The 24186-nt window shown below is 63.0% G+C and overlaps 1 protein-coding gene across 1 annotated transcript; it reads right to left on the bottom strand.

The window, feature by feature from the left end:
• Window positions 1-321: 321 nt before the first annotated feature.
• Window positions 322-17943, bottom strand: LOC128333840 (transmembrane protease serine 4-like). The gene is made up of 15 exons (XM_053269859.1): window positions 17798-17943; window positions 14468-14648; window positions 13316-13433; window positions 10661-10774; window positions 10046-10198; window positions 9206-9335; window positions 7955-8097; window positions 7034-7223; window positions 5845-6030; window positions 5240-5280; window positions 3999-4158; window positions 2328-2497; window positions 1224-1360; window positions 766-915; window positions 322-623 (listed from the first exon to the last, which is right to left on the bottom strand). The coding sequence occupies exons 1-15, from the start codon at window positions 17941-17943 to the stop codon at window positions 612-614; spliced, it is 2031 nt and encodes a 676-aa protein (XP_053125834.1). The 3' UTR covers window positions 322-611.
• Between the last annotated feature and the right edge of the window lie 6243 nt (window positions 17944-24186).

Below are 24186 nucleotides of genomic sequence, written 5' to 3' on the forward strand. Positions count from 1 at the left end.
GAGCTTTGCACCTCTTGGAGTGGTGGGCTTTGAGGTTGCCCCTCAAGCTGGATCAAGAGTGCCCTCCCCCAGGGCTCCCTTCCAGCGATGATGATGATGATGGTGGTGGTGGTGGTGGTGGTGGTGGTGGTGGTGGCGGGGTGTGTGTGGGCTCACTAAGGAGAAATCCACTCCCCTTTTCCTTTGTGAAATCGTTTCGCCGGTGGGGCAAAGCTCTTCTCCCAGACACACACTTTGCCCCCTCGGATTTCTTTCCAAGCCCCCCCCCCGCGAGTAGCTTCATGAAGCCACCCAGAAGCACAGCCCCGCCTGACCCTGCAGTGCAAAAGATTCCGCCCTTTATTCCAAGGAAGAGGCACCGGCCCAAGTGGGGTCCAGATCGTCCCAAGTCCCTCGCCGTGAACTGCAGCTCCTTGGAAAGTGCACCCAGCCTGGCTCCCCCGGTTCAGCGAAGGGGGCCACCAAGGAGCAGAGGGGCGCTGCTGGCAGGGTGGGGGCCGTGCTGGGGCCCCCTCCCTCCCTCCACCAGCCCAGCCTCCGCCTTCCCTCTGGGGTCCTCCTCAGCAGTGCTGGCAGAGGACTCCTTGCGGCTCGATCCCTCCAGCAGGTCTTCAGAGCTCGGACTGCAAAGAGAAAGGCACCCTCCTGTCCAAGAGGAGAAGCAGGGGGGGCGGGGGGGCGGCAAGAAGCCCCTCCCAGGGCCAAGGCAGGCAGGCAGTTGCCTCGGGGGGGGGGGCGGGGCAGGGAGGAGAGGGCAGCACTGACCTTGCGCACTGTGTAGATCCAGTTGAGGTAGGCCTGCACCTTGGTGTAGACGCCGGGGGTGGTGGGGCTCCCGCAGCCGTGGCCCCAGCTGACAACCCCCACCACCTGCCAGTGGGTCTGCTTGAGCATCAGCGGCCCTCCGCTGTCGCCCTGGGCAGGGAGAGAGGCTGCAAAGGTCAGGAGGGGGACGGGAAGAGGGACCCACAGCCTCTTCAGGGGACAAGGGGGAGAGACACCAGCTGCTGCTGCTGCTGCTGCTGGGCTGGCCGAGACACTGGGCAGAGGCCCCGCTCCTCAGGCCCACCACGCCTTGCCTCGGAGGGTCCCGGTGCTCTCCCAGGCTGCTTGTGGGAAGGGTGGCCCAAAGCCCCCCCCTTAGAGTCTTGGGAAAGGGGGGCCAGTCTCCCCCCCCGCCCGGCCCTGCTGCCTGGCTGTGCTAGCCCTCCAGCCCAATGGACCTGGCAGGTGTCGGCCCCGCCCTGGCCTGCGCAGAGCATCTTCTCCGTGACCTCGCCCTGGTAGGCGTCCTCCGCGTTGCAGGTGCTGCTGTCAATCAACTCCACCTCTGCTTCCTGCAGCCTCTCGGACAGCTCACCTGGCAGAAGAGAGAAAAAGCCTCACCTGGGGGGGAGGGGGGGCTGATCTCTCGGAGCAGAGGGGAGAAGCAAGACCTTCCTGCAGAGGGGCTCAGAGCTGCCACGGGGGGGGGGCAGGCGGGGGGGGGCAGCAGCAGCCAAAGTGCAGTCCTTGCAGTCGGGCTTTGCAGCCCAGGAAGATGAGCCTCTGTGTCTGTGTGGGTGTCTCCCCGGCTCGGCCCCGCCCTGCAGCAGAACAGCCCGTGGTCTCCTGTGGGCCGGCTCTGGCTGGGCTGCCCCCGGGACTCCACGCTGCCCACTGCTCCTCTTGCCCCCATTCGGCTGGCCTCTGGTTGGCAATGCCAGGGCTGCATCAGGATGGAGGCCGCTCGCTTGGCCAGCCACCTGGCCCGCCCGCTGCTTCCTGGCTGCAGATCCCCTGCTCCCCCCGCCTTGGGCCTGAGCAATGGGGAGCCGGGAGCCACGGGCCTGGTGTCTCCCCCGTGTGGGGGGTGGGGGGAGGCACTCCTCGATGCCAGCCGCCTGCAGAGGCTGATGGCAGAGCCGGCCCTGCCCACAGAAGGGCGTGGCACGTGGGGCGTGTGCCAAGCCGGTTCCAGCGCAGGGGAGCAAACTCACCATCCTGCTTGGTGTACCCCCAGCCTGCGACCCACAGGGGAGTGCCTGGGACGATGTCCTCGTCAAAGAAGGGCAGGCAGATGGGCCTCACGGCCTCTGCAGCAGAGGGAGGGAGTGGCAGGGAGTCCACTGAGCGCCCATGCCGTCCTTCAGTGCGGCTGGCAGGCAGGCCTGGGGAGGCCAGACCAGCTCACCAGCCGGGGTGGGGGGTGGGGGTGCCGGGGGGGGGAGGGTTAGGGTTAGGGTTAGGGTTAGGGTTACCCTAACCCTAACCCTAACCGGCTCCCTGCCACCCGGCCTGTGCCTCTGGTGGTCCACAGCCGGGGTGTGTGTGTGTGTGTGTCTCACCTGGGGTGCTGCTCAGGGGCCTCTGCAGCTTGACCAGGGCAATGTCCTCGTCCTTGGGGAACATGGACTTGATGTCGATGACAAAGACCTTCTCCACGGGGACGGAGGCGGCTCTCGCCAGTGTCTCGGACCCTCCGTTTACTTGCCAGTACTGAGTGGCCAGGCGGTCCCTGCATGCGAGAGCACAAAGACCTCTTTGCTTGCCCCTCCCGGGAAGGGTTAGGGGGAGGGGGGAGCAGGAGGCTGCCGGCCGTCCTGGCCTCCCCCTGCCCTGCTTGGCCTTCAGAGAAGGATGGAGGAGGGACGGGAGCAGCGGCTGCTGAGCAAGGCCCAGGAGCAGGAGGCCAAAGTGAAGAGGCTGCTGTCCCGGTCCTGACGCGGGATCTCCAGGAGAGCTCTGGGGGGCTCTGCTGGAGAGGAGGGGGGAGAGCCCTTCCAGGCTGAGCCCTCCACTCCCATCTGCCCACCCTTCCTCCTCCTCCAGGGAGAGCCACTGCTCCCCAGAACCTGCACCTCTTGTCTCCCTGCATGGACCCCAAGGCAGCTGTCCAGCGGCCCCAGAATTCAGTGTGCCCCTTTCCTGCTCTGCCCCAGAGCCCAGCCCCTCCTCTCAAGGCAGGGCAGCAGGGAGCAAAGAACCCCCCCCCCGCCCCCGCTGCAGTGAAGCCACTTGCTGCATGAGGAGTGAGAGGAGCAGGATTGGGGCCCTGGCTTTGCAGTGGGTGGACCCAGAGCTGCAGCAGCTCGTGAGAAGGACAGGTGGTGGAGGTTTCTGCCTGCCCCAAAAGTAAACGTGCCCCCCCCCCGCCCATGGGAGCCACTTCTGTCTTATGTCTCCGTCTTTTTCTTTTTGAAGAGAAGCAGGAAAATGGGAAGAAGTGAGAAGGGAAACTGGGAGAGTGGCGGGGTGGGCAGGTCTCAGCCCAAGCCCCCCTGTGCCTAAGCAGCAGCAGCAGCAGCGTCACTCCCCCTCCTCCCTCCTCGGGGGGGGCACTCTGGACATGCCCGGCACCCACAAGGCGGGCTCAAGGAGGTGGGAGGGGAGCCCGAAAAGCTTGACTGAGCAGGGGAAGAGAAAGACCCACAATTCAAAGAAGCCCAAACGGGGAAATGGTGCACAGCTGGAAGACCGTGAGGAGGGCAGCAGCGGAGGGCCGTGGGCTGGGAGTGGGAGCAGGGCCCTCGGTGGGGGGCAAGTGGGGGGCTGCGGAGTGAAGGGACTTTCCACCCAGCTGACCACAGGGCAAGTCATAATTGGGCCTGGTAATAAAACCACAGACTTTGCACAGGTGTGTGTGTTTTTTAAAGGGGAAACAGGCACTGGAAACGTGGAGTGCACATTCCACATTTCTGAACACGTGCAGAGAAATCGTGAGAGCTGACGGGGCTGGGAACAGAGGTGGGGAGCATGAGGATCCCTGCAGGGAGACAGGCGATGATGGCAGGGACACCCGAGTCAAGGTCAGACCCTGGGAAAGAGGCAGCGAAGCGCTCCTGACGGGTGTCGAGTTCCCCGCGAGGAAGTCAGCAGTCGGGGCGGAGGTGAGTAGGACCCGCCGAAGGGAGCCGGCGAGCAGCCAAGGGAGCCGGCCCAGCAAGCGTGGAGAGGCACAGCGGCGCCCCTGGGGGCGGGCGGGCGCGCGCGCGGGGCGCAGCCAGGGAGGGACTCACCGGAAGCAGTGCGCGGCCGTCAGCACCCACCGGGGGTCAATGAGGCTCCCCCCGCAGGAGTGCCGCCCCTTGTGCTGCAGGCTGGCTGTCCACGGCCACATCTTGATGGCAGCTGGGCTCCCGTTCACGACCCGCGGGAACCTCGAGCTGTCGCCACAACCTGCAGAGAGAGAGAGAGAGCGGCCGTCTGGGGCGGGATCTGGCCCCAGGGAGCGGGGCTGGCGGGACCCGCTTGCAGGGCTGCTGCCCAGCTCCAGCCAGACCCATGCTGCGCCTTGTGGGGGCCAGCATGACTTGTGCCCCGAGCTAAGCAGGGTGTACCCCGGTTGCATTTGCATGGGAGACGAGAAGTGGGAGCACTGGAAGACCTTCGCCTGAAGCGATGGGGCCGCTCTGGGAAGAGCCTCTCGGCTCCGAGTTGCCTCCCTGGCAGGGCTGAGAGAGACTCCTGCCTGCACCCTTGGAGAAGCTGCTGCCAGTCTGGGTAGACAAGACTGAGCCAGATGGACCAAGGGTCTGACTCAGTATAGGGCAGCTTCCCAAGCCAGAATCCCCATTTTTGCGGGGTGAGCTTTAGAACGCCACTTACTGGAAGTCCACCTCACCCATACAACTGAGGGAATTGCTACCATCCTGAAAGGCATTAAGGTTAATGGATGCAAATGGAGGAGAGCGGTCTCTCCCTTTGGTGAGTGCTCTAATAATGCTTTCGCGAATGGCTGAGCCTGGCTCTCCCAGCGGGCTCAGAGTCCTTTACAGCTCCTTGATCCTGCTGTGTTTGTCCAGCTCAGAGATGGTCGGCAACATGGCTGTTTGGAGTTTCCCCTTTCAGGATGCTGCAGATTCTTTGAGAGGAGATTTTGCCCAGGGCTGGGAAGGCGGGGTGGGGGCGGGGCAGGGGGCAAGAAGCAAGGTTGGAGCAGGCCCTGGGGCAAGAAGCAAGGATGGCTCTGCCTTGGCCCCCCCCCTCGAGCAAGCTCTCACCCAGCTAGCAGGCCCCTCCTCCCTTGGGGGCCCCAGGGACACTTGTCCCCCTCCCTCCCTCCCCTTTCCATTGTAGCCCGGCGGCAGCAGCCTCCCTCCCCCCCCAGATGCACCCCAAGGAAACCACCCCAGGGCCTGGGACTGGGCAGGAGCTCCAGCTGCGTGCCAGGCTGGCCCAAGGAAAGGAGTGCCTGCCTGCCTGCCTGCCTGGGCCCCTCCTTCCAGGGCTGCTCTGGACAACAGCACGGGGTACTCACTGGAGCAGGAGAGGGAGACGCCGAGGCCAGAGAGACACTGCCTGCAAGAGAGAGGCCCGGCTGAGAGGCTTGCCGCTGCTCTGCTCCCTCTCGAGGAGGCCTATGGAAGCTACTGAGGAGGGCAACCCCGGATCCCCACTTTGGCTTTGGGGCCAGCCCTGCTGGGCTTTACACAGGTGTTGGGGGCACAGCAGGGCAAGAGCCCTCTCTGCCCCCTTGGCTCTGACCAGCCCCCTACATCTCCCCACCCGCCATTGGTCTCCTGCTGGCTCTGGCAGCCCAGCCCAGCCTCCTCGCCCTTGACCCCCCCCCCGAGGCGCACCCTCCACCCCAGCAGCAGCGCCACGGCCCCCTTGAAGGGGAGGGGTCCAGGTGGAAGCAGGGAGGCGGGATGGTTTCTGGGTTGGCTGTGGGGGGCTCTTCTCTCCAGCCTCCTGCAAACGAGTCCCTTCTTCTTTTGCTGGGGAGGGGGAGGCAGTGCTGGGGGGATTCACACTGAAAGGGACAGCAATAAGCCTTTCTGGGAGATGCCCCCCAGAGCAGAAAAGCAGCAGCTCCCGCCTCCCCCCCCATGTCAGGGGCCCCCGCCATCTGCTGTGCCTCACCTGCCCGAGTCTTGCCAGCGCAGCTCGTCGCCCTGCAGAAAGATCTCTCTGAGCAGCAGCCCTCCTGCATTCTCAAGGGCCGTGGGGCTGAAGGTGGGGGCGCTGCAACACAGGCAGAGAGCTTGGCCACCGTGCCTCCCCCCCCCGCCCCAATCATGCCCAGCAGCCCCACCAGTGCCAGCCCGCCTGTAAAGGAAAGAGGCCCGAAGCTCCTCTGTGTGTGTGATGGGTTTCTGTCCTGCACATGTATTTGCTTGTTCCCTACTAGGTTCTCTGTTTAAAAACAAGCTGTGCAGGGGTCAGAAGTCCGCAGCTCCTGTTCTACACTTTGGTTTTGGATGGAAAAGAGATGTACTGGTTAACCTTTGGTGGGAAGAGAGGGTTTTATTTGAATGGGCATGTTTTAAAATAATGGAGGGAACCTGAGTTGTCCTGACTGGCTGGTTTAGAGAAATTTGGAGGGGAGGGCGGAGAATAAAAGGAGGCTTGCCTGCATCAGAGAATTAGTTGAAAAGTGGGAGAGCTGAAGAGTTGAAGTCAGTTCAAGTGAAGGAGTTCAAGGAATGCAAGTTCCAGTTGGAGTGGAAGCTGGAGTCTTGGAGAGCCAGGAGAGAATTGCTGAGAAGAGCTGCTGAAATTAGAGCTGAGAAATCACTGGGAAAGTTAAGCTGAAACTCTCTGGAGAACTGAATCACTCTCAAAGCAGCTGAAGGATGAGTCAGGAACTGAACCACCAAAACTGGATAGAAAGAGCAAGACCTGAGGCTGAGAAAGCCAGGCTTGCTGCAGAAGCTGACCGGAGGTGATTATAGGTGATTATAGACTCCTGGCAAGGACTCTGAGCTAGGGCACAGTATTAGGTACAGGTCAATTTGGATACATTTTCCTTTCCTTTTCTTTGTTCCTCATGCTCATTTGGCTGCTATTTCTTTGTACTAAAACTGCCAAAAGAAAACTGTTTAGAATTGAACTATTTTAAAGCAAAGTTCCCCCTCTTTTTTGAATGTAACGACTTGCAACCGCTCTGTTCCCCCCACTCCCTGCTTAGAAGCCTTTCCACCCTACCTATCTTTGAGGAAAACAGAAGTTTGGAGGGCTGTTCTAGTAGACACAGCCAGGAAAAACGAATACAAAAGTCTACTTGGTGGACTTAAGTGGTGAAGCTTAAGTTCACGGGGCTGGTTGAGACCGGGCCAGGACCGGGCCTGTGGGCTGAAGGGCCACCAAGGGCCGGCTGGGCCAGCCTGCTATCCTGCAGCCGCAGCCAATGGGCATGTTGGAGGCTGTGACTGCTGAGGGGGGTTCCATGCTGGGCCCTCCTGGGCTGTGCTGCTCATCCCTCTTCTCTCCATCCAGCCCTCCCAAGCCTGCCCCACTGCCTGGGGTGGGCATTGCAGAGTCCACCACAAGGAGGAGAGTGGGGGCCTGCCCTGGGGCACCGACTTGAGCCAGGATGCCGGTGAGGGAGACTCTAGAGACTCAGAACTGCACTTCGTGTATGCCCAGAGACCCTATTATTTTCTGAACGTGTCCCAGCATTGCAACAGGCTCTGGGTCCAGGCGCTCAGCATTAGCCTCAGACAATTGGGTGCCAGCCAGAGGATCTGCTTGGGTGCTGCTCTCAGCACCTGACTCTGTTTCCTGCTATCTCTCCTTGGGGAGGTCCAGCCCCTCATTGGCCATGTGGGGGTGCATGTTGTCCATGCGCATGAGGTCCTCCATCTAGAGAACACTATCTGTGCAGGGAGCAGATGCATCTTGACTCCAGGGCTCAGGTACACATCAATGCACACACAGGGCTGGACACAAACGGCCAACATACCCTAGAAGCGCCTCTGGCAGTCCTGTGCATGCTTATTGGGAAACAGGCACCCTTGCACTCAGCTGGAATGAATGACACCAGAGTAGAGGTGGGGGAAAGGATCAGGGTGCACTCATGCATTCATTCAAAACGGGTGTGGCCAGCTGCACACCAGCTGTGGCTGGTCCTACTGAGCCGGGGGATGCCAAAGGAGGCCGCTCGGGATGCTCCTCTCCCCCCCACCCCACCGGAGAACTGCTCTGCCTGCAGGCTGGCCATTCATCAGGTAGAGCTGCACGGTTAACCTACTTGACGAAAGGCCAGCCTGCAGGTAGCGCAGGTGAGAGAGAAGCCACCTGAACTGCAGAGGCAGCTGGTCCTCCTTTGGTGGCCCCCGGCTCGTAGGGATGAGCCGGTGCTGCTGAGTGCAGGGTGCAGGGCAGGTGCCTGAACTGCCGAGGGCAAGGAAGGGGTCACAGGAGGGGTGGGGCTGGCTCGCCCAGCGGCCTTGCGGGAGGCACAGTCCTCGGAGAGCTGAATGGCCGAGGGAGGAAGCCCCGGAGGACACCCTCCTCGGCTGCTCCCTCCCCTGCAGGAGGCGGACATCCCCAGCAAGGGTGCCTGCCTGCCTGCCTGCCTGCCTGCCTTGGCCCCAGAGCCCGGCTCCTGGCCTGGGCTGGCCACTGCGGCTGCCTGGGCTGCTTCAGTACCAGCAGAGCCCTGCAGCAGCTGCTGTCAAGTTGCCAGGCGCAGCTCCCTGGCTGCAGTGCGGAGGAGGCGGCTGCAGGCAGCACAAGGGAGGCTGAGCAGGAGGGGGCTGCATTCCAAGCGGGGGGGGGGAGGAGAGCTGCCTGCCTGCCTTCTCCCTCCCCCCCCCCAGCCCAGCCCAGCCACTGCTGCTGTCAACCTCAGTCCTGGGCAGCAGCCACAGCGAGGTGGCAGGCCGGGCTCTGAGCTGCTCTGGGCGCCCGCGGAGAGGCAGGTGGGGCAGGTGGAGGGGCGGCCCGAGCCCCCTCCGCTGGAGAGAGGAAGGCCAGCCTTGTGGGACAGGCGGGCAGGACCCAGCCAGCGAGGCTTTTCCCCGGGTGGACGCTCAGTGCAGAGAAACCTCTTCCAGGCTAACTTCTGCCTGTGCAGCGGCTGCCCAAGGAGGCTTGGGAGCCCCCCCACCGCCTGCCCAAGGGCAAGCCCTCCCTGGCAAGGGCTCCCTCCCAGCACATCTCCAGGGGGGCCGCAGCAGCAGCAGCAGCAGGCCTTCCTCCCGCTATGGATGTTCTGGGAAACCTTGTCCAGGAGGGGGTGAGGTGCGGGGGGGGGGGGCTGGGCTGGGCTGGGCTGGGCTGGGGAGGGGTGCAAGAGCAGTCAGAGGAGGCAAAGGAGGACTGCAGGGGCCTTGTGGGGGGCATAGCAGTGTGTCCCCACACAGGAGCCATGGGGGCCCCTGCATGGCTCAGGCACACCCTGCTGCAGGCGGCTTCTGCTGCGCTCCTGCCTTAGGGGGCAGGCGGGGGGGGGGAGGGCTGGCTGGGCTCCTGCTGGCCCTCAGGGACGCCCACCCACCTGCGGTAGCCCATCTGCCTGCACGCTTCTATCGCCATCGTCGTCTCAAAGGCGTCATGGCAGGCCCAGGCCCAGGCGCCAGTCTCCTTGTTCTGCACCTGCAGGCTGGATCCGTCCCGGGAAAGACGGACTGGAGAGGAAGCAGAGAGGCAGAGGGGGGGGGGCTGCTTGGCTTGCTTCTTGGGGCCAATGGCAACCCCCTCTGGGCAGGAGTGGCTGGTCCCAAAGAGGCGGGGGGGGGCCCAAAGGAGGCACAGCTGCCTCTGCTGCCTGGCACTCTGCTTGCTGCCCTCCCTCCCCCGGGTTGTGCACAGGGCGCTTTCCAGATTAGACCCTGCAACACGGCCAGGACGTGTCTCCGGAGTGTGCTTCCGCACTGCCTGTGTTGTGACACCGCAACAGGGTGCCGTTCACATTCCAGATGCCTCGTTTCAGATTTAATCGCTGCGATATCGTGCTAGAACGTTGTAGGTGCGTCGCAGATAGGTTGCCGCCTTTGCCTGTTGCAGGGTTTTTTGATATCGGGGATTGTTTTCCATACGATCCTGCCAAGCCGACGCATTTCACCCCTGTTGTGGGGCGTAATCTGGGAAGTGCCCAGGCTGGCCATGAACCAGGCAGGGCTGCATGGAGGCCAGCCGGCAGGCTGCTTGGCTCTGATTAAAGCTGGGGGGGGGGGCGGCATGGCAGGAGAGAGGAGCAAAGGGAGCCCTGGGAAGAGGCGGCGGCAGCAGCAGCAGCAGCAGGAGGGGTGCCTCCTCCCCCCCCGCCCCCCCCGGCTCCTTAGGATGAGGCGCTCTGGCCTGAGTGTGGCCTGATGGGGCCAAGGAGAGGGCTCACCTCTCACGGGGGGCCCATCCGACACCTGCTGCACGCAGCTGGCTTCGTCCTCGCCGGAGGCACAGTCCAAGTGGCCGTCACAGAGGAGGCTCAGGGGGATGAACCGGAAGGTGTGGCTGCAGAAGAAATAGTAGGAGTCCACGGCCATCTTGACTGCGAGAGAGAGAGAGAGAGAGAGAGAGAGTGTGCCAGTGGAGGGGGGAGCTGCTGGGGGGCTCTGGTGTCTGGGGAGGGGCTGGGACGGTGGGCTCCCTGAGAAGTCCTGAGCCGGCAAAAGATGCAGGCTGAAGGAGGAGCCCCAGAGCAGTGAACAAGGGGGCAGCCGGGAGGGGAATGGCAAAGCTCCCAAGTGGAGGGGCTGCTCTTTGCTCTCTGCAGGGTCCTCCCCACCCCCCCCAGGCCTGCTACTCCGACCCTGCTGTGCCTCTCTCTAGGCGGAGGAGGAGCAGCAGCAGCACCACAGCACAGGGGGCCGCAGGCTCTGCCCTACCGGGGGGGGCACCCCCTCTGGGAAGGCGCAGGTGGGCTCTGGCCTCATGTCCCTGCCTCTGGAGCAGAGGGGAGGGGAGTGGGGAGAGCGGCCTGGCCCACCGGGGTGGGTGGGGGGTCTCTTACTGAGGAAAGCGACGCCAATGAGGACGGAGATGCTCAGCACGCCAGCGATGATGGGGATGCCAATGCGCTTGAACCTTTCCTTGGCACTTGGAGCTTTGTGCACCTCAGAAGCCCCTGTGGAAATGGAGAGAACCAGGTGCGGGGTGGGAGGCTGAGGGGCAGAGGAAGCTGCCGTATGCTGGGTCTGAGCCTGGGTCCATCTCGCTCAGGATTGTCTGCCCAGACTGGCAGCGGCTCCTCCCAGCTTGCGGGCAGGAGTCTCTCGCAGCCCTCCTTTGGAGATGCTGCTGCCAGGGAGGGAGCTGGGAACCTAGAGAGGCTCTTCCCAGAGTGGGAATCTCTTCCAGTGCTCACACTTCTGGTCTCCCATTCGCATGCAACCAGGGCGGACCCCGCTTATCTAGGGGGACCAGTCCTGCTTGCTCCCACCAGACCGGCTCTCCTCTCCTTCGGCGAGGCTTGCTGTCCTGCTTAGCACCTCCCCACCCAGAGTTCCCTCTGGACCCTTTTCTGTGCCGCCGCCGCCAGCTGCTGCTGCTGCCCCACTGCGGGATGTGCCAGGAGCAGTGTGGCTGGTCTGAAGGCTCCAGGCTGGGGTGGGGGTGGCCAAGGAGTGCCCGGTGGCCTCTGCTTCCCAGCAGCAGCTTAGGTGCCTCCCCCTCTCCTGCCCTGCCCTGGAGCTGTGCTGCCTGCAGGCTGGCTGTTCATCAGGTAGAGCTGCATGGCCGTTCTGGTGTCCCCCTGGCTCCTTAGGAGGAGGCACTGCTACTGCTCTGTGCATGTGCAGAATGCCTTTCCCGTCACCCCAAGGGGGCCAAATCTCTCTGGCCCCTGGCAGAAGTGCTTCCAGGTCAGAGAGAGGGTTCCCAGGCAGGATGGACGCCCGCCCGCCCGCCCGCTCCGCCCCGGCTGCTCTACCTCTGCTGTTGAGTGGCTGCTCCGTGTCCTTGTCCTGAAAGGCAAAAGGAGAAGCAGTTGGGGGGGGGGGCAGGCCAGGCTGGGTGCCAGCAGGGGAGGGCCCAATGGAGAGGAGGGAGCCCAGCAGCCAGGCGATGAGGCCTGGGGGGGGGGGCAGAGGGACCTTGCTCTGTGCTGGGCAGCCGGCGGGGGGGGGGGACATCGTCTTTGGTGCTCTCTCCCCCTCCCGCCACCTCCTACCTGCGCAGGACATGTTCCCCCCCCCCCCCGTGCGCAGTTCCCTTTCCCAGCCTCAACCCCCACCCCCCAGGGCAGCTGCCCGGGCCCTCCCCTGCTTCGGCCTGGGCAGCTGAGCCTTGATCCTGCCGCTTCACCCCCCCCCGGCTTCTGCCTGAGGAGGGAGGCGGCTCTGGAGAGAAGCCCCCCAGAGGCAGGCAGGCGGGGAGGCTGCTAGGAGACGTTGGTGTCAACACCGGCAGAGCAGGAGGCGGGGGAGCCTGAGCACCGCCAGAAGGAGTGGTGGCCACCCGTCCCCACCCTTGGCCCAGACTGGCCTTCCTGGCCAGGATGCCAAGGAGCCCTGAGCCCACAGCCTTTGGCTCCGACCCCTGAAGTCTCCAATGACAGGTAAGGCCGCCTGGGCAAGCCTTTGCCTGTGAGGAGTGGGAGCGGGGAGGCAGGGGGAACCCGAACGCCCGAGACCGAGCTGGATCTCTGCCAGTCTGGCTGCCAGCCCTGTGGTTGCAACCCTGGCCGGGCCCCACTTGCCCTCCACCTGGAAGAGGACTGGGAAAGGGACGCCGCTGGAGCTCCGGCAACTTGGAGGCCATCCATCAGCCAGGACCTCTTTCTCTCTGGGCTGGGCATTGGGGCCTGGCTGGCACGCTGCCCTCTCTGCCAGTTGGGTTGCGGGTGGGGGTGCTTGGAGAGGGTAGCCTTGACGCAGGGCAGGGCACCCGCAGGGCTCTCTCTTGTCCCCAAGCTGTTTAACCTCTGCATGAAACCCCTGGGAGAGGTCATTGGGGATTTTGAGTGGGGTAGCATCAATATGGTGACGAGGCCCATCTCCCTCTGTGGGGTTTTCCAGATGGGGAGGTTTATTGCAGAAGGAAGTGTGAGGAATCCAAACCCCATGGAGTCACATGGACCGTCTCTTTCCTCTGTTTTTCTCCTTCGTTCCATTCAAAGACTGGCTTTGTCCCAGAGAGCCCTGCACAGTTTGGGGCCAGGGTCTCCTAAGGCACCCCATAGGAGGCATCTGCCCATTCTTTAGGCGTGTCCCCTCAGAGGCCCAGCTCTGGGTGCCACATCCCAGAAGTGAGGGGGTGGGAAGGGGAAGGGCCTGTTCAGTGGTGGCCCCCTCCTGGTCGCAGAAGGAGGTCCTCCATAGGGAGGCTCAGCAGCATCCCCAGTCTCCAGATAACAAATGAAGGGAATGGGATGCTTTGAGAGGACAATGTTTTAATTCCACTGCTCACTGCTGCTTTATTGCTTTTTTATTTTATTTGCTTGAATGGATGAATGTTTGAGTAGATGTTTTCAACTTTCCTTATTAACGACTTTGGAGGTTTTATGCAGAAAAGCAGGATAGAAATGTTTAAATAAGCAAGCAAGCAAACAGTAGAAAACACTACAGGAGAGCCCTGGGTTTATGTGGGAGCTGCCAAGTTCCTGCTAGCAATCAATTAGTGGTTCGCACCAATTACTTATATGTGACTCATGCCAAAGCCTCCTCACCTGGATGAGTCTGGGACCCACCTTGCTCTGCAGGCAGGCAGAAGTCACAGCTCCAGGCCTGCACCTGAGCCTCGTTGGAGCGGGCACCCTGGGCCTCCAGTGAGGAAAGGGCCCCAACCTTTTGGCAGGGAGGGGTGTGGGGGCTTTGTCTGTGGCGGGCAATGGGTGGGCTGTCTGTGCAGAGGGCACACGGCTTGTTGTTCTGGGCTCCATTTTAGCCTCTTTGTATGCCTGCCGGCATTGGGGTGCCAGGGTGTGTGTGCAGAAGAGAAAGCGATGCAGGTGCCACCGCTGCCCAGGAGTTCAGGAGAGCCCCAGACGAGAAAGAAATGGCTCTTCTCTCCCTTCCCTACCCAGAGCCCGGGCAATGGGAAAGGTGGCCTTTGCTGCCACCTAGTGGCCACCTTGTGCTGTGCCTCCTTAGGCCAGTGGAAGCCAGCCTGGGCTGGATGGGCTGGCAGGCTGCCAACCAGGGAAAGAGCAAAAAGGAGGCAAAGGTGCAGAGGAAGACAGCCAGGGAGGCCAGTGGCCAGTGGCCAGGAGTGGCCAGAGCTGCCTTCGCCCTTCCTGGAGGCTGCTGGGCAGAACCAGAGCAGAGGTGGGGGGCTGATGGGCTCCCATGGAGGGGCCCACTCAGGGGAGAGGTTTCCTGCCCCCTGCTCAGACCCTCCTCTGGTGAGAGGGGGCAGAGCAGTTGCCTTGCCTGCCTCATCTCCCTTCACACTGACTGGGGTGGGGGGGGCAGTGAGGGATGCTGCAGATCACAGTGTCCCTGCGGGGGGGGGGCAGTTGCCCAGTTTGCCCTAAATCTGCTGCCTGCTCAGCTCTTCCTCCTCTTGAGGTCCCCTGCCCTGCCGATGCCACATCTGGTGCACTGGTCTGGTGGGAGCAAGCATGACTTGTCCCCTTAGCTAAGCAGGGTCTGCCCTGGTTGCACATGAATGGGAGACGAGAAGTGTGAGCACTGGAAGAGATTCCGAACAGGGGATGGAGCCGCTCTGGGAAGAGCAGAAGGTTCCCAGTTCCCTCCCTGGCTGCAGCATCTCCAAGAGAGGGCTGAGAGGGATTCCTGCCTGCCACCTTGGAGAAGCCGCTGCTGCCAGTCTGTGAAGACAATACTGAGCTAGATAGACCAATGGTCTGACTCAGTACATGGCAGCTTCCTAGGTTCTTATGCACAGTAGCGCCACCGGCCTCATCTAGTTCGGAGCTGCTCTTGGTGCAGCTGCCGCCAGGCCCTGGATGAGCCTCCTGCTGCTGCTGGCCCTCTCCTGCCCCAGAGCCCAGCTCAGTGGCCCAGTTCTGCTGGCTTCCCGTGGCCTCCTGACCCCTCCTACACAAAGGGGCAGAAGAGCAGGGAGGGAGGACCCCCCCCTTTATGCCGCTGGGCCCTGAGAGATGCAGGCCAGCCCTCCACCTTCCCCCTCACTGCAGCAGCTGCCTCTGGCCCCAGCAGCCACACAGAGCATGAAACTGCTCTGAATCCAGACAAAGCTGGAGAGACTGTGAGTGGCTCACAGCCTCCTCCCTGGGAAAAAGCAGTAACAAATAAAGCGTCCTTTTTGAAAATATTTATAAAACAAAAATGAATATTTATATACCGCTTTTCAACGAAAGTTACCAAAGCGGTTTACATGGAGAAAACAATAATAAAGTAATAAGACTAACAAAGGACTAACAGTCTACAAAGAAAGATAAGACAGACACCAGCAACAGCCACTGGAGGGATGCTGTGCAGGGGATGGATAGGGCCAGTTGCTCTCCCTCTGATAAATAGAAGAACATAAGGACAGAAGAACAGTCCTGCTGGATCAGGCCCAAGGAAGCCCATCTAGTCCAGCATCCTGTTTCACACAGTGGCCCATCAGATGCTGCTCGAAGCCACAGGCAGGAGTTGAAAGGGGCAGGCCCTCCCTCCTGCTGTGACTCCCCTGCAACCGCAACTGGTACTCAGAGGTATCCTGCCTCTGAGGCTGGAGGTGGCCTGTAGCCCTCTAAATAGTAGACCTCTCCTCCATGAAGTTATCCAGACCCTTCTTAAAGCCATCCAGGTTCTTGGCTGTCACCGCATCTTGTGGCAGAGAATTCCACAAGTTGGTTATGCGTTGTGTGAAAAAGTACCTCCATTTGCTGGTCCTAAGTTTCCTGGCAATCAACCTCTTTAAAAAGGTGCCTCTTTGCTCAGTTAACAGGGGACATTAGGCACATTAAAACACCCCACTGTATTGGCCCAGCCCTGCACTGGGGCCCTGGCTGAATCTGGGCTGCTGAGACGGGGGGGGGGGAGGGGGCCGGCTAGCTTTGCTGGCTGCTGGCTGCCTCTTGCAGCTTGGCCCGGGCTTGGAGAAGCACACGGGCCTGGGCTGGTCCTTGGGCCCTCTTGGGAAGGCCTGAGGCCAAGCCCTCCCCTCCCAGAGGGCCGCAGCCCCCTCTTCCTGCTCCCAGGAACAGCCTCCCTGGCGCTGCTCTCTCTGCAGGACATCAAAGGCAGCCCACGGTGGCGGTAATGAGGAGGGCCTGCCCCGAGTGCAGCCTCCGGAGTGGCGCCAGCTGGCCGTGCAGCCGCCGGGATGACCCCCGCTGGGGACCTGGGGAGCCTGGACGCTCTGGCCCCCCACCGGCTGCTGCCAGGGAGGAGGGGTGGAGCCCCCGGGGTGGGCGCCGGCCCCTCTGCCTCCCGGCAGCCTCCGGCACCTGCCTTTCCTGGAGCCGGCGGCCTGGGTGACTCATGTCTCTGCTGCTGCCACTCTGTCCTCCTCCGGGCCTGGCGCTCCCAGAGGCAGGGTCTGGGGCTAATCCTCCTGGCCCCACCCGGAGTGATCTTCTTCTTCTTCTTCCCCATAGCCCAGATGGGGAGGGTGGGGCTGCAAGGAGGGTGAGGAGGCCACAGCAGCAGCAGCAGCAGCCATTCTTCCTGCTCTGCCCAGCCACTGCCCTGCACCGGGGAAATGGTGCTCCTCTCTCTCTCTCTCTCTCTCCTGCGCGGCCTGCCGGCTGGCCATTTGTCAGGCAGAACTGCAGGGTGAAGCAAGCAGCTCATCGGCTCCTTAGGGTGGGCTGCTCCTGCCTCCCTGTATCCCTCTGAAGTCCTGGCTGGGGGCTGGGGGAAGCCTGAAGCCTGGCTGGCGGGGCTTTTCTCCGGGCTCCTCCCTAGACTGGCCCACCAGCAAAGAGGGCTCCTCGCCTGCCCTCCTCGGCGGCGGGCGGCTCTCAGGGGTCCAAGCCGGGCCATGCCCAGCCATGCCAAAGGAGAGGGGGCCTCTGACCATATGCAGAGAGCCTTCCCCACATATATTCTCCTGCATCCGGCAGGGGGGCGGGCAGGAGCTGCCGGCCAGAGTGGGAGCCCTCGCATCTCTCTCTCTCTCTCTCTCTCTCTCCCTGGAGGGAGGCAGCTCTGCCCTCAGCTGACCATCCTGCTGCTGCTTCCTGGGTCTGGCTGAGCGAAGGGCTTTCCTGTGCGGGCAGTGAGGGCGGCAGGCAACCCCTCCCCCTCCCTCCGTGGCCGCCCCCCCATCACCACCCCGGGCCTCTCTTGGGCCGCGGACTGAGCGGTGGGCCCTGCGGTGGCCCGGACGACGGAGCCCTGATGGGCTTGGTGCCTGCAGCCGCAGGGAATCCCCAGATGAGGCCGGGCCTCTAGGAGCCTGTGGGGCAGGGCGGGGCGGGGCCCGTTGCCCAGAGCCCCCATGCCAAGGCCCAAAGGAGAGAGGGAGGGGGCCAAACCCAGAGCCAGTCTGAAGGCAAAAGAGCCCCCCCCCCGGGCTGAGGGAGGGAGGGAAGGGGGGAGACAGACTGCAGGGCCTGGAAAGGGAAGAGGAGGAGGAAGCGCTCCAGAGCCGCGGCGGGTGGGGGGGGGATCTTCCTGGGAGACCGGAGAGTCCAGGCAAGCATCTGGGTCGGCAAGAACCCAGGCTGCGGGGGGCGGGGTGGGGGTGGGGCATCTGAGCTGCCTTGCACCAAGCAGATCCCCCCCCCTGGCACTCACCATGTTTGGTTTGACCCAGGAGGTCTCCCCCCTCGGCAGGGCAGGGCAGGGCAGGGCCCCACTCCAAGCGGCACGAGCAGCTCCTCAGCAGGGCGGCCCCCGCGGCATCAGGTCCGTGGGTGGGTGGCCGGGGCCGGCTCTCGGGGGGGGGGCAGCGAGGGCCTTGCGGGTGCCTCCGCTCTGCGGGTGCTGCTGCTCCCTCCTCCTCTCTGCCCTCTGCCAGGCAGGCGGGAGTGCTGCCAGCTCAGAGCAGGCTGCCTACTTAAGCCCTGAGCACAGCTGGAGTCGTGGTGGGACAGGCCGCCTGCCCGGCCCCAGGTGTAACCTGACACTCACCTGTCAGCGGCACTCAGCTCCCGGACTGAGTCACCCACACCTCAGGCAAGCAGGCAGGGCAGGCAGGCAGGCTCCTCCTAGAAGGCTGGCTCCCGCCTGGGGGTCTTGGCCCCACTTCCCCTCACCCCCCCCAGGCCTCCCTCCCCTCTTTCAGCTACCAGGACCAGGTGCTGCTGCCGCCTCCACTCGGCATGCCTTGGCGCTCCTTCTTGCCCGGCAGGCTCTTTCCACCAGGCACAGCCTCAGGCTTGCAGGCAGGGCCCTGGCCATGGGCAGACCCCTGGCCCAAGTGCAGCATATGCATTCATTTGATGGAGTATTACTTTGTCACCTTTTTAAGCACTTGAAAAACTGCTCCGAGGAGGGGGGATTCATGATGCTCCGGGCACTAGCCCATCAGTGCTGTGCACAGCTGCTGTCTGCCGCAGCTAGGCAGAAACCATTCCCTTTGAGCGCAGTCCTGTAGAGAACAAAAGGCAGTATGTCTGTTACCACCGGGGTCTCGCTGCACACACTTGGCGTGCCTGTGCCCCGAGGTGCTCCCAACTCATCAGAGTCTGGTAGAAGCTGCCCAAGCCAAGACATCTGGGCAAAGACCAGCCCTCCAGGCTGGCCAGCGGGTCAAGGCATCCGTGGCCTGTGGGCCTGAGAGGGCCCTGCTTGATTCGAGTCGCACCAGGCCCCCCTCCTGCTGCCCATTTCTTCTGGTGGGAGGAAGGTGCCGTTCCTGTTTCTGTGGGGCTGGCCTGAAAAGTGAGGGCCCGCTCTGCATTTCTCACCTGGGCACAGACTGCCTCACAAGGAGCATTGCTGGGGTGACTCAGGAGCCGTGTTTACTTAACTTACGCAACCAGCACAACAAGAGGTTCTGTTTATGAATTCTTGCTGGCATTCCTCTTCTTGACTAAACAAAACCGTGTTTTGTAAGGTCAGGCTTGCTGGAGTGAGAGGCTGAGACTCCTTCCCCAAACGGAAACAGCTCGAATGGAGTCTGCATGACCTCTCAGTGATTCAGTGTGAATCATGGCCTGCGTGAGAATGCTCCTCCTTGGCTTTAAAAGTTGTGCGCTCCCACCTGTCCCAACCAGTGATGCGCATAACTGCACAAATGCAAGGGGCTCGAAGAAGGCCTCTCTCTCTCTCTCTCTCTCTCTCTCTGTGTGTGTAAAGGGTTCTTCTGCCTAGCAGACCTAGTGGCCAGGACTGAGCTGTGTCGGGCTTTGGCTCTGTGAGGACACGGAGCCCCTCTGGGAAGAGCATCTCTAGGTTCCCAGTTCCCTCCCTGGCTGCAGCATCTCCAAGACAGGGCTGAGGGAGATTCCCGCCTGCAACCTGGGAGAAGCCGCTGCTACCAGTCTGTGAAGACAACACTGAGCAAGATGACTCAGTCAATGGCCGCTTCCTTTGTCCCTCCCCTCCACACCCCGCCCCGCCCCTCTCTTTCTTAGAGATTCCCCACAGAGCCACTCAAGCCCTTCTGGGGTTTGTTCTGTGCCCCCTTGGAGCTGCTCCAGTTTGCCCCACCCAAAGAGGGGGAAGGGAAGCAAAGAGGAGGGCTCAGAGAGACAGCGGATGAATAGCCTGCCTGCTGAGAGGTGCAAGATACTTCACAACTGGTGGGAGGAGGAGGAGGAGTTGCTTGGCAGAGACACAGCCCTGCACAAAAGAGGACGAGCCGCCAGGCAGCAGCAGCAGCAGCAGCAGGAAGGAAACACAGGCTGGTGACTCCTGCCTGGCCCCGGCTGTGGGACGGGCCAAGGCCTCCCTGACTCTCTGCAGAGGGGCTGCTGGAGCCCAGGGGGTTGCTGTGCCCCCCCCCAGCCCCGCCACTTGGCCAGGCTGCCTGAGGGTGACCCAAGTACACCTTCCCAGGAGGAAAAGGCGCCTGGCACCAGGCACGGAGCTCTCTCTCTCCGCTTCCGGGTCTTGCACGTTGAAACCCCTGGCCTCTCCGTCTCTGCCAGCCCTGCCCACATGCCCAGGGAGGTCTTCGAAGCTCTCCTGGCGGTGGCAGAGAAAAGCAAGCCCTTCCTCACACAACTCATCGCTCCCTTGTGAAACCTGCTGCCGCCCCAGGATGGGTTGAGACCAGTTCATAGCGGGGAGGAGGAGAGGGGCCTAGCAGCAACAGCTGGACCAAGGCTGCCTGAACAGCCCTTCTCTGGTCAGCCTCTGGGGGCACCACAGGCCAGTGCACGGGCTCCAGCCAGGCTCTCCACACAGGTGGCTGACAGAGGAGGGGTCTCCAGAAGCCAGCCTGGAGGGGAGGGAGGTGGGCTGGGGGCCGGAGCAAGTGCTGCTCGGCGCCTCTTCCTGCTGAGCAGGCCCACCCCCTTCTGTTTCCCGGGGGTGCCCTCCTTGATGCCCTGCCTGGGAGCGGCTTCTTTGCTGTGCCTGGCTTTGTGGTGTGGTGCTGCCCTGGGGGGTCCCTGGCAAGAAGGCGGGGCTGCCGGATGGCTCCTCCTCTCTTGGAGAGCTGCCCCTGGCTGGGCACAGCCACCCCCAACCCTCTCTCACCCACACGTGGGGGCCTGGCTGGCAGCAGAGGTCCACCTGGGTCATTCTGGAGCCTGGACCAAAGGCCTTTGGAGCCCCCGCCCTGTCTAGAGCCCCCGCCGGCTGCAAGTTAACCCTCATCCCCCTACACACCACACACACACTGTGACACACACAGTATTTCAAACTCGTGGGTTTTTGAGGGCACAAACAGCAACAGAACTCACAAGAACGTTAGAATATAAAACAGCTGTTGATTTCTGCAAATCTGCACCAGCAGCAGAAACATTTCAGCAGGCAACTTCACATATTCCCACCCCACGTAATTCGTCCTCCACTCCCAGGGCAGACTAAGGAGGATGTGGGGCTCCCAGGGGGTGTGGGAGCCCAGGACTTTGGCCCTGAAGTCCAGGGGAAGCCCCAGCAGTCTGTCCAGAGCGCTCACGGCGAACAGCAGCAGCAGGGACGGGCCCCGGTGGGGATGCAAAACAGGCGCCAGCAGGCAGGAGGGGCGGGAGGGATGGAGGGCAGCAGTTGCTGCTGCTGCTGGGGGAGGAAAGGGATGGATCCCCCCAGCAGGTCACCCTGCAGTGCTCCCCCCCCCACTGAGCACAGCAAGGCAGCTCTGCTGGTGCTCCCGATGCCCTCCTCCCGGAGGACGGATGCTCAGGGCCTAGAGACATCCCCGCCTCACCCACTCAGAAGAACTCACTGACCAGGTAGGGCGGGGGGCCCCTCCCTTTGGAGGGTGGGCGTGGGTGGCAATGCCCCTGACTTGCACCTCTCAGGGCCAGCCTGCTGCTCCTCCACATGCCCTGCAGGGGGCTCCCCGGTGGGGGGACGTGGCTAGCCGGCCGGCCAGGGGGCTACAGCAGAGTCCAGTCGGAGGCAGGAGGCGTGCCAAGGGTTGCAGCAGCACTGCGGGCAGGGCAGGTGTGCTGCTTGGTGGGTGCCGGGGGTGTGCGTGTGCTGCGCGCTTGTGTTGTGGTGGGTGGGGAGAGGGGGGTGCAGCTGCCGGGCTCCGTCCGAGTCACCTGCAAGGAGGGCTCCCTCCCCCCCTTCCTGGGGCCGCTCCCCAAAGAGGAACAAGGTCTGCTTCTCTTCCAGGAGGGGAGCCTCTTAGTGTCCTGGGCCTGATCCTTGGCGTCAGCCTCACCCTCCTGATTCTTGGCCTCCTCGGCTATGCCCTGGTCAGATGGTACCGGGAAGGACGGGGCTGGCACCGTAAGTATGCCGCGTGGGCAACCCCAGAAGGGAGCCAGGCTAGGCCTGGGCTCAGCCTGAGTGGAGCTCGCTCAGCGCCATGAGGAGGGGGCCCTCCCGGGGGCATGCGCAGGCCCCGGTGCGGTGGCAGAGCCCCCTCCCAGCCCCAGCCCCCCCTCCGGCCCCTGGCATCATCTGCTCTCCCCGCAGAGTTGCATCGCCAGGGATTCCTTTCAGAAGCAGCACCCCAGAAGGGCCGGCTTTTCGTGGCTGGGCTTCATTAAATGCGGACAAGCGTTCCTGGCTGTATTTGACAGCAGAGACATGATGGCGGGGCTTGGGGTCCGCTCCCCCCGGCAGGCCATGCGCCTCCTTCCCACCCACCCACCCTTAGAAGCAGCGCACCATCGGTGGAGGCATCCGGGCTGGAGCATTAGCCCCCCTCCGATAACCCAGGGGGCAGACCTGGGGGCACTTCTGAGCCCGCCATTTAGTGCCCCCCCCGGCTGGCAAGGGAGGTGCTCCAGAGCCCCCCTTCAGCCCCCACAAGCCTGGGAGAGAGGATCTTCTGGGGGGGTGCTCTCTTGTTGCTGACTCATCCTGAGCAGGGCGGGGCGGGGGGTGGGCTGCTGAGCGAGGCAGAGGAGGGGAGATTTCCACGGGATGCCCAGGACCATGGAAAGCCAGCTGGGTCTGTCCAGGCCCTCCTCTGTACCACACAGCTGGGGGCAGGGGGCGGAGGGGGAGGGGGTGCCACAAACTGGCTCTCCTTCCATGAATGGCACCTCCTCCCCAGTGCTGTGACCTTGACCTGTAGCCCCCCCCATTTGCCCTTTAAAAATGGGGGGGGGCGATTATGGGCTCTTGCTTGGCCTGCCCCATAGCTTGTGGGGCTGGCGCTTGTGTTGCCACTGTGCCTGTGAGGCTTGTGGCTGAGCCCCTAACAGGCTCTGACTTTCTCTTTTCCCCTCCCAGGGCCAGATTTTGTCTTCAGTCTCTACCACATCCGGTGAGTACGCGCCCCCTCCCCAATATCATAGTGCCCCTTCCGCCCCCCATATATTCACAGGCCTCTCTGGCCTTTGGTTCTCCTTGCCTGACCCTTGGTGCTGTGGCTGCTGCTGCCTCCCCCCACATGCCCAGAGCAGGCAAGGAGCACTGAGGCGGGGTCTGAGGAGTTGGCAGCCTTGGGGGTCCGAGCCGGTGGGCCCCGCCTGCCAGCCAGCCAGCCAGCCTTTCTGTCTGTCTTCCTCCCCTTCAGCAACCTGAAGTCCCTGGAGGTGGAGCTGGCCCCACCCTTCACCATCAGCGGCTCCATCCAGGACACCAGCGGGGGCTACGTGCGGTTCCCCTCCTCCGGGGACAGAGGGATGTAGCCGCTGCCCAGCCAGGACCCAGCGGCCCTTCCTGGCTGGCAAGGGGGGGGGGCACAGCGACACCTTCTGCCCTCACCTCCCCGGAGGCCGGCTAGGAAGCTGCTGGGGGGGGGCAGGGGCTGGCCCTGCCTCCCCCCCACGGGTGGGGCTGCCCTGGCTCGTGCCTCTTTGCAGAATGTCCCCTCCTAGAAGGCTGCCCAGCCAGCAGGGAGTCAGGCCCCCTGGGTCCGTCCCCCCCCCCGCTCAGGAGTGTCTGCGCGGGCCTTTCCAGCCTGAGCTGGGCATGCAAACCAAGGCCTGGCTGTGGGCTCCGTCTCCTGGAAGTGCGTCTGCTGCATCACAGGCTGTGAGCTCATCAGGGAAATGCACCCGTCTGTGGAACTTCTTCTGGGTCATGTTTGCAGCCCCTTCTTCGAGGAAGTTGGCCTCCAGAAGGAGCAGCTGCTGTTTGAGCTAGAGCGTTCCAAAAGCGGAAGGGGCCTTTGCTGCTTGCTTCACCTTGCAGAGCCTCCAACTTGCTGCTCTGGGGAGCTGGGAAACCACAGGCTTGTGAGTGGAAGGGGGTCTCGTCCTGCCTCCCCTGCCCAGCCTCTGCCCTCCTCGGGGAGAGCAAAACCTTGGAGCAAAGAAGTGCCTGCGATGTGCCAAGGGGCGTCTGCTCGGGAGCTGGAAAGTGAGGGGCGGCCCAGCAAGGCCAGTCCCCTGGAGCCACAGAGAGGACCTGGGGAGGCAGCAGCATCTCCCCAGGGCAGCTGAGCTCTGGGGCAAGCAGGCCATTGTGGGGGTGGGCATGGACTGGTCCCCCTTGCAAACTGGGCATCTCTGGGAGGCTGGAGCAAGGAAAGGCATCCACACGTCAGGGCAAGCAGATCTCCTGGGCTGCTGAAAAGTTGGGACCCGACCCCCCCCCCGCCTGAGGGAGCAGCTGCTGAGTTGAATCCCCCCCCACATGGGCCTCATCTAGCCACAAAACTGGGTTCCAGTGCACAGCTCCGTGCTGGATGTGTGAATGTATGTGAGCCCACAAGGTGGTTTCCCCTTTTGTGCCTTGAGCGAAGGGCTCCTCCTTTCAGCTCTTCTGCTCTGCAGAACAAAAACCCTTTGATGCACACAGCTGCTCCCCAACCGAGTTTCACTTGCATCAAAAGAAGCCGCAGGCGCTGGGGGGCCGGAAGGGGGAGGAGCTGCCTGCTGCTAGCACGTGTCCCAGCACCACGGCAGGCCATTGCGGGGGGGGGGGGTTGGCGGCCGCCGGAAGCCCCCCAAAGCACAAGACGCTGCCCGGCACGGCTGCGGCAGGCTCCTCCCTCCGCTCCTCGGGAACCCGCATTCCGGCCCCCTCCCACTCTAAATGCCACTGATGGCTCCCCCCACCCCGCCGCCGCCGGATGCCGGCCAGAGTGGCTGCCTCTGCCTCGGCCGCTGGTTGGGCACCTGCTGCCTTGATTCCAAAGCAACACTCCAAAGCGGAA

Source organism: Hemicordylus capensis, chromosome 8 (genome assembly GCF_027244095.1).
Source record: "Hemicordylus capensis ecotype Gifberg chromosome 8, rHemCap1.1.pri, whole genome shotgun sequence".
NCBI classification, from domain to species: Eukaryota; Metazoa; Chordata; class Lepidosauria; order Squamata; family Cordylidae; genus Hemicordylus; species Hemicordylus capensis.